The sequence below is a fragment of the Poeciliopsis prolifica genome, unplaced genomic scaffold (genome assembly GCF_027474105.1).
Source record: "Poeciliopsis prolifica strain line A6 unplaced genomic scaffold, Auburn_PproV2 SCAFFOLD014, whole genome shotgun sequence".
Lineage (NCBI taxonomy): Eukaryota > Metazoa > Chordata > Actinopteri > Cyprinodontiformes > Poeciliidae > Poeciliopsis > Poeciliopsis prolifica.
The window spans coordinates 12,651,962-12,661,260 of NW_026562389.1; the positions used below are offsets into that span (position 1 = coordinate 12,651,962).

A 9,299-nucleotide genomic window follows, 5' to 3' on the forward strand; every position below is an offset into this window, starting at 1 on the left:
TTTTGCAGGTTCTGCTGAGAACCATTGAGGTTTAAATAATCCTGGTGGCCATGAACGTCTCCTCAAATAAAACCATCTGTTTCTGCTACTGAGCAGGATGGCTGGTTATAATTTTCCCCATCGCTGCACATGTTACTGAACGCTTAATGTCCAATAAAGATCTTGTTTTTCTGTTCATCTTCTTTCCAAACAGTGATCTTAAAATGTTCAAGAGGAGTAAAAAAACCCAAAACCTTATTAGCTCCCACGCCATAAACTCATAATATGTTTCCAGACAGACTCCGTTTCCATTATTAATATAATATCGAGGATCCATCTGAATGCACAGAATGAGTTTAAAGGCTTGGAGTTCATAAATTATTTACTTCTTCATATTCCTTTTCGAAAACATTAAGCTTACTGAAGCTACAAATATATGTCTCTTGCATTCCTTGTTTATGTCTGCTATTTTATGTTGCTATGTTCTAATAAATACATAAAATAAACTAATTTATTTCAGAATACACGCATGGGACAGAATCTGTATTTGTGGGGAACGTTTGATGCAGTGAAAGTAAACACGAACACCTGCAGAACCACAACACCAAGAATATTTGTGGGACATGTGGAAGCAGTTTTCAAGCCAGTCTCGCTTGCACCCGCATAAGACTTTTCATTAATTCAAGGCTTAGCAACCGTCCCTGAATGCTTCATGTCCGACAGAGACCGTTTGCTTTCCTGTTGATTTGGAGAATCTCATTTTTCCTACCGCCGCCAGCGTCCCTGAACGCCTCTGGACACTGATTGGCAGCCGCAGGTGCCAGCTGGCAGCGGTGGGCGGGGCTTGCTGTCACTGGACGTGTTCGCTGTCAGCTGGACTCAACAGGTCTGCAGGTACCGAAGCTTCTAAACCGGGCTTTGGGGGGTTCGTTCGGTCCGGAACCGGTTCTGTTCGCTGCTCAGCAGGCGGCACGCGGCCGCTGCCGGACCGGAATCCGGTTCTGTTCGCTCCGCTGGCCGCCTGCTCCGAGCCTGTTAGCTTAGCTTTTAGCTTCAGGTGTTTTAAAGTCGCTGAGTGACGTCACACAGAATAAATAACGGCGCTGACGTCAGAGGCCACTCGGAAGTTTGCTTCTGTTGATTAAACTGAGTATTAGGCAGAAATGAGTTGAATTTGTTCCGTAAATCACGTTTTAAGGGATTTAGTTGAAATAAAACGGAGAACGTTCCTGCCTGTGACCCGGAAGTGGAAACGTGACCCCTGTGTTTATCCTGGAGGTCACGTGGAGCCTTTAAACAGGCTGGTGATGAAACCGACATGTCAGGTCCAGTGGAAGGATGAGGTTCTGGGCTCGGTTCTGGTTCGGATATGAATCTGTTTTAATCCTTCATGTCAAACATTCAAGAACCCGACCAGAACCCCCTGAACCCGACCAGAACCCGACCAGAACCTCCTGTTGCAGGATGTCCCGGGAGCCGCTCAGCGTTTCGGACCTGCTGCTCTGTCTGGAGAGCTCGGAGCTGCAGGAGCTGGAGCGGGTCAGAACCTCCATCAATCAGCAGCTCAGTACAGGTAAGTCCACGGTCAGAACCGGACCGTAGCCGGCCGGTCCGGTTCTGACCGTAGTTCTGCTTGCAGACAGAGGGGGCGCTGTGCTGTCCTCCATAGTGGAGCGTTACCTGGACTCCTCCTCCTCCCAGGTGTTGCTGCTGCTCTCCTCCATCAGGGAGCCTCATCACAAGGTGAGCGGCGCGTCCTCACCTGGCGTGGCGCTTATCAGCGGCTAACGGGTCGGCTCCGCCCCCCAGGTGCTGCTGGAGAAGCTGAACGAGGCGCTGACCCGACCCGGAAACAGAGCGGCGGCCGTCACCCTGTTGGGTCACCTGATCAGGAAGCAGCCGCCGTGGGTCCACCACATCAGCCAGGCGCCGGTGCTGCCGACGCTGCTGCGCTGCCTCAAGGTACCGACCTGAAACTGGACAGCCGGTACCGTCCAGAGCCGGAACCGGCTGGCTGGGCCGGTTCCGCTCAGCACTTGTTTGCGTTGCAGACGGATGGAGACGTGGTGGTTCTGGTCACCGGGGTTCTGGTCCTGGTCGTGCTGTTACCCATGATCCCTCAGGCCGGGAAGCAGCACATCTACGACTTCTTCGACGTCTTCGGTCGCCTGGCGTCCTGGAGCCACAGGAACCCCGGTAAACCGGCCGGCTGGCGGGGGCGGGGCTGCGGGTGGAACGCCAGGTTCTGATTAGCCGCCCCTGTCTCGCAGGTCAGGTGAGCGCGGCGTACCTGGTCCACCTCCACGCCGCCGTTTACTCGCTGTTCCACCGTCTGTACGGGATGTTCCCCTGCAACTTCGTCTCCTACCTGAGGCTGCACTACGGCATGAAGGAGAACCTGGACACCTTCCAGGAGGTGGTCAAGGTCAGAACCGGGTCAGAACCGAGCTGGAACCTGGTCAGAACCTGGACACCTTCCAGGAGGTGGTCAAGGTCAGAACCGGGTCTGATCTTGGTCAGAACCAGTCCAGGGCTCCTTCCAGAGTAGCTGGTTCGGTGCTGGAGGTCGGGTCTCCTGCAGGGTTCTGATGATTACGTGGTTCTGACCCAGAGTTCGGCTGAAACCAGTTCTGATTCCACTCTGCTTCCCTTCCAGCCGATGTTGGAGCATGTTCGGATCCACCCAGAACTCGTGACCGGAACCCAGGACTACGAACTGGACCCGTCCAGGTGAGCTGACCAGAACCATTCGGACCAGAACCCGGATCTGTTTCTGAACCGGAACCCACACCAGACCTCCTGGTTTCTGAATCAGTTCGGGTCCACCATTTGGGTCAGAACTGAGCTGGGTTCTGGTTTTGACCTCTGACCCCAGGTGGAGGTGCTCTGAGGTCCATGACATCATCATGGAGTGCTGCCGACTGTCTTTGGACCCGTTGGAGGACACCTGCTATCCTGCCCACCCACCTCACCTGGACCTCAGCCCCGCCCCCCAAGTCTGGTGGCCAATCAGCAGCTCAGGTGAAGAACAGAACCGCAAAGGTCCGGTTGGAGGTCCGGTTGGAGGTCCGGTTGGAGGTCCAACCATGAAAATGTTCCTGTTTATCTGTTGGCAGGAAGTTCAGTGGGTCAGCTGACACTAAGCTCCTCCCATATCCAGGTAACTCACACACAGCTGTCCTACCTGTGTGTTCTCTTTGGAACCAGAGTATCCATCATGTTACTCCACCTGTGTGTTCAGGTTGATGATGTCACATGGAGCCCCTCCTCTCAATGTGGTTTGGCCACGCCCCCTCCTGAGGCTGCTTCTCCAGGCCCCGCCCCCTCGTTGAGCAGATGTACCTCCATCTCAGGTGAATGCCCTCACCTGTGTGTGTGTGTCAGCGGCAGCCCCGTCTAACGCCATTTGTGTGTTTGCAGGTGTGAAATGTCCCTCATCTGACTCTGTACCTGTGACCACGCCCAGTGAAGGTAGCCATCAACCTGCCGGCGGCCTCCAGGTGAGACCAGGTGTCTCTGTCAACGAGCAGCAGGAAGATGGACGCAGTCTGTCCTCACAGGTGAAGCAGCAGCCAATCAGAGCGCAGGACGAGACGAGCCTGAATCATGTTGTCAACGGTGACCTGAGCAGTCCAGGTGAGTTTCTCATAGCTATTAGCTAATATAGCTATTAGCTATTTTAGCTAATAGCTATCAATGTGTCTGAAACACAAACCTTGTTTGTCTGCAGATGTCAGACCGCCATCTTCCTCCTCCCAGTTTCTCCTCCCTACCTCCACCACCAGCCACAGTGACTCACCTGGTGGACCCGCCCCTTCTCCTTATGACCCCGCTCCCACTGCTCTTGGCCCCACCCCCTCTCTTCCTGGCCCCGCCCCTCCCTACGAGCCGCTGTTTGAGCTGGCTCTGCCTCACGCCGCCACACGCTTCATCAGGAGGAAGACGCAGGTGAGCCTACCTGGTCGAAGGCAGGTATGCGGCTCTGCTCAGAGTGCTGAGTGTCTTCTGTCCTGCAGGAGACGCTGGAGAGCGCTGCAGGGCAGCAGCAACAGGTGGAGGAGGAGCGGAGTACCACATCTCCTCTGAAGGTTCTGGAGCAGATGATCGTTCATGGGAGCGACGCTCACGAGCGTCTCAGCAGGAGGTGAGCTTCAGGAGGGTTGCTGTTGGAAACCGGCCTCACCTGGCCGCTGATGGTCATGTAACCGCGCTGTGATGTCACCGCAGGTCGTCAACGGGCAGCAGGTCGGACCGGAGTCACCTGGGAGGTAATCAGCAGAGCACGAAAAGCCAAGGTACCTCACCCTCAGTAAGCTCGCTAGCGCCACCTGCAGCTCCTGTCATACGTGTGTGCTTGCTCCGTTTCCGTGACGACATCTGGCAGGAAGCTGGACGCTTTCCGACCCAGTTATTGTTCTGAGGATTTTCAGCTCAGTCACAATGGTTCTGACCCGGTTAAACAGTCAGAACCTTCTGGTTGTCACCACCGTGGTTCTGTGGGCTCTGTCCAATCAGAGAGACACGTCCACTGTCCAATTTCCTGACTTGTGTCAGAGGGCCGTGACGTCCCCAGACCAGCAGGTGGTGCTGCACAGTTTGCAGCTTTCACCTGAACAGCCACTAGATGGCGGTGTGGCGCAGCGAGCCGCCCATCTCTCACTAACTGGTTCCTCACCAGTTTGACCGGTCAGGCTGCAAACTGCACTCAAACTTTAATCTGGCAGGGCGTGGGTACTTTGTGGTGGGTACTTTGTGGTGGGTACTTTGTGGTGGGTACTTTGTGGTGCCAGGTGGAGCAGTGTGATGTCTATGAGGTCAGAGGTCAGCCTCGTGTCTCTGTGTGGCGCTAGGCCCGCCCCCTTGGGAGAGGAGCTTCAGAGGAGCCAGCTGCTGCTGGTCCACAGCCACCTGCAGTACGAGCGCTTCAAGCGGCAGCAGCACGCCATCAGGAACCGGCGCCTGCTGCGTCGGGTCATCAACGCCACGGCACTGGAGGAGCAGACGGTCGCCATGGTAACAGTCCCCGCCCACACCGACCGTCCGGCAGCGGGGCGTCTCCCGGTCTGACCCTCTGCTGTGTTCGGAGGCAGAAGGCGCAACTGGGCGTTCAGGACCAGGAGATCCGCAGCCTGAGGTCCAGTCTGAGCGAAGAGCAGCGGCGCCTCGACCAGCTGCAGCAGGACGGACAGACCCAAACGGACCGCCTGCTTCACCAGAACCAGCAGCTGCTGCTGCAGCAACAACGCCACCAGCAGGAACACCAGCGGCTGCAGGTCAGCAGCAGGCACACACCGCTCTCTGCTCCTATTGGCTGACTAACAGTAACGTGTGTTGTGATTGGCTGTTTCAGAGCAATCTGGAGGACTGTCATGGCCGGCTGAGGAAGCTGGAGGCGGAGCTCCAGGGAGCCAATAGGAAGGCCAAACACGCTGAGCACCAGCTGACCCAGCTGGGCCTGAAGGTGAGGGCAACTCTGATTGGCTGAGTGAACAGGAAGTGGTTCTGGTACCGCACAGATCCGGAGGTGACATCAGACTCTTGAGCCGTGAAAATGATCTGATGTTTGGAGCCGCTGTTGATCGTCTATCCGGCATGTCGGGAAGCCAGTCCAGGATTCATTCTGGTTCTGTTGGACCCAGTGGCGGCTCCGGCCCGGTTTTAGGGCTGGATTACCGCCCCACCGTAAACCACCGTTAAATGTCGCGTCTCGTATTGAACCGATACATAACTACCAATAGACAAACCTGTCACACACAGAAACACTGAATGGAACAATAATGACCAACATAAAACAGGAAATATGAAGGTCAGCTAAATTCTTGTGGCGGGAGCCGAAGGACCCCTGAATGCTACGAGCCGTAGCTGCCGTCACGGTCGCCTAGAGGCGGACGCTACGCGGCCCGGTGAGCCGCTAGCCGATACGCCGCCGTCCTGAGAAGCAAAAACGGGCAGAAATCCAGACCTGAGGAGGAAGACGCAGAAACCAGGATGGAAGATGTGACCCTGACCCTAACGACCATCAATGGACAGAAATGTTTTTCTGAATGTGATGGTCAGTGGTCATGTAATGTATTAATTCACTATTATTTCATTAATGTGGTCCCAGTTTGGATAACCAGACTTCCTATCAAAGAAGAAAAAAACATGCTAGCAAAACCTGAACCGGACCTGCAGCCCAGGAACAGCGGGATCATGGATACAGGCGGCGGATCGACTGAACCCGGCGGGCGGGCGGCGGAGCGTGACATGATGAATGCAAGTGTAGCTTTATGAAGAACCAGAAAATGGATTTCATATCGTCCCGGTCTCAACAAATGGGCAGCGAAGCTTATCGTGGCGTTGCAGAAATGAGCTTCTGTGTGTGACGGACTAAGGAGTCAAAACCCGTCGCTAACATGAACACAGCTATAAATATCTGGGCAAGGTCAGAGTTCATCTGTTAAACTGACTGGAGATGAAAACAGAAACCAAAAGCTGGAGCCTGACTGTGAGCCTGACTCTTTATTATTGAACTGAATATCATTTCAGATTTTTGTCCAACTTTTCTTCAGGTTAACTCAGAAAGTGAGCCGTTATTGTTATGGCTTGATTTTCTGAACTCCAGAAAAGTTATTGTTAGGAAAACTCAACTGAAAAACTGGACTGATGTTGATATCCCATAGTAATACTGCTGTTGGAATAGATTAACAATGCTTTATTTAATCCGATTAATCGTAAGAATAATCAAGAGATTACTCGATTACTAAAATATTGGTCAACAACCTGAGATAGGATCCCGTGCTCCAGCTGATAGGTCAGGATCTGAGTCTCTGGAGACACAAGTGGATCTTTGGCTCACTTATTATATCAAATGATGAAATATTGCTCCATCTTTTGTTCGCTTCTTTAAGTGTTGCTGTGAAACACACTGACCTGGACAGGTCTGTGTGACTCCACAGCTGCTGGCTGGTCTATTTAGTGTTAGCAGGTCTGATGTTCTCTGGTTATAAATGTACAGCTCTGGAAAAAATGATCAGCTTCTGATTTTACTCTTTGTCGGTGCATGTTTAAGTAAAGATAGTTGATCTACTGACAAAAGCAAAAACTTAGTATTTACTTTCAGAAAATGAGAAAAGGTGAAAATAAAAAAAATGCAGTGCTTTCAGACCTTGAATAATGCAAAGAAAACAAGTTTAGATTCATTTATAATCAACAAAACTAATGTTTTAACTGAGGAAGAGTCAGAAATCAATAACCAGGAGGTTTTCAATGGGGTTCAGTGCAGTGGTTTATTCCACATCTGTTTGTAGTTATTTACAGTTTTAGTTGGACAAAATGATTTAAAGTGTAAGTAAATAAGCAGTGACGTTTAGAAAAATGAACCAATGAATAAGTTCTCCCCTAAAGCTCAGATCCTAGAATGTCTTCAGATCTTCCATGGGTTCTACTGGACCAGCAGAACCGGAGCGAATCCCTTCCAGCTCTCTGGTTACTGGTGTGTTTCTGCAGCTGTGCAGCAGTGAGCAGCAGCAGCAGCAGGTCCTTCTGCTGGACAAGCAGCTCGTCCTGCTGAGGGAAACCAACAGAGCTCTGAGCCGGCAGCTGGACGAGGCCGCTGCCCACAGCCGGACCGTAAGTCCACCGAGCTCTCTGACCATTGGCCGGCGAGAACCGTCTGTAAACCTGCTGCCTTCCCAGGAGGAGGCCATGCTGCGGCGCAGCGCGGGGAACGACTTCCAGAGGCTGAAGGACTGCGACGTCCTGCAGAAACAGAAGCTGGAGGCGGCCAGCCACAGGATGGCGGAGCTGGAGAGCCAGCTGGCCAGGAAGGACAAACTGATCCTGGAGCTGAAGAAGCTGCTGGAGGAAACCAAGAGCCACAGCAGGTCAGAGTCCGGCGGCGGCAGCCCAGCAGAACCTCTCAGTGTTTCTGTTCAGGACCTTTTGCTAGGAGTGGAGTTAGCCTGTTAGCCGCCGTTGAGCTTCGCTCAGACATTTTAACTGCAGTTCAACCTGCTGTGCTTCAGGGCGGAGCTGTCGGCCTCAGAGAGCCGATGTGTGGCCCTGAGGAGAGTCAGCCAGACGCTGCAGACTGAGATGCTCCACCTGTACAGCCAGGTTCGACTGGACACTCGGACAGGAAGTGACACGTGCACACTGCCGCCTCTGGATGCCGGCAGCAGGTAAGGCCTTCAGCTCTGAACTCGGCATGAAGCGCTGGCTGCAGGTCTGCTGATGTCATCTGTGTCTGTCTCTGGCCGATCAGAAACAGCCCCTCCGCTCAGGATGGCAACAAGCCCTGCCCCTCTTCTTCTTCTGTTGTGGGAATCATAAAGGGCGCCGTGGAGGCCCTCTCCTCCTCCTCGCCCCTCTCCGCCTCGCCCATCGACTCCCCACTGGCTGTGGGATCTTTCCTGGAGCAGCAGGCGCGGCGGCTGTTTGGGCAGAACGACCAGAGCCTGGAGGAGGAGGAGACAGAGGAGGTCCCAGCAGGGAGCCCTCCTCTGGGTCAGGAGGTGGAGGAGGCCACCCTCCTCGCTGGGAGTCCTCAGACGGAGCCTTCCGCTCCAGCTGCAGACCTGGAGCTCAGCGTCTGCCAGCGGAGAGGTGAGCTCGGCATCATGGACTACAACGAGTCGCTGCCTGAGTTCTGATGCAGGAGCAGCAGGAGGAGTTCACCTCCATGGGAACCTGGACCGTCAGACTGGACCGTCAGACTGGACCGTCTTGGATCAACAGGAAGCAGAATCGCTCTCCACTTCCTGAATTAGAGCCAGATTAATGAGATGTTGAGATAAAATTAGTTTCTCATCCTGATCAACTCTGGATTGTCTCAGGTTTATGATCAACCAATCAGTGATCAGGTCATTTTTATTGATTGATCTGTGTTTTTTCTGTTTCCTCCTTGCTAATCTGAAGAATAAAGTCAACTGGAGCTTCATTGTCATCTCAGTCATTTACAAGCAACGGCAGCAGCAGCTTCACACTTGAACCAACGATGAGAAGATCAATAAACTGTCAAATATTCAGAAACTTTACCTGAAGAAACGTGTGGAGAGCAGCGGTCAGTGTTTGGGCAGCAGGGGAAGAAACTTCCTGACAGTAAAACACGACAATCATGGAGTGTTGAATAGTTTAATGACATCATCACTGGATGGATGGACGGATGGATGGATGGATGGATGGATGGACTACAAAGAGCCCATTGCTTTCATTATTATTAACAGTAATTTTACCACTGAGTGGAGAGACACGTTCTGCTTTTAGATTTTTAAAGCGTTAATAAATATGTAAACTTCTCTTTCGCAATTTCTCCATTTTAGTTTGATAAACACCAGTTA

At 52.8% G+C, this 9,299-nt stretch overlaps 1 protein-coding gene across 1 annotated transcript; it reads left to right on the forward strand.

Moving 5' to 3' along the window:
- Positions 1 to 888: 888 nt before the first annotated feature.
- On the forward strand, positions 889 to 8,899 carry tsc1a (TSC complex subunit 1a). The gene is given in 21 exon segments (XM_055039716.1): positions 889 to 1,552; positions 1,619 to 1,722; positions 1,789 to 1,941; positions 2,031 to 2,175; positions 2,250 to 2,419; positions 2,422 to 2,472; positions 2,636 to 2,709; positions 2,855 to 3,000; positions 3,096 to 3,139; positions 3,221 to 3,332; positions 3,400 to 3,615; positions 3,710 to 3,927; positions 3,996 to 4,123; positions 4,207 to 4,254; positions 4,830 to 4,992; positions 5,070 to 5,252; positions 5,330 to 5,440; positions 7,468 to 7,590; positions 7,657 to 7,844; positions 7,986 to 8,141; positions 8,225 to 8,899. Coding segments are annotated over 21 exon segments (3,156 nt in total). The 5' UTR covers positions 889 to 1,317; the 3' UTR covers positions 8,613 to 8,899.
- The last annotated feature ends 400 nt before the right edge of the window (positions 8,900 to 9,299 follow it).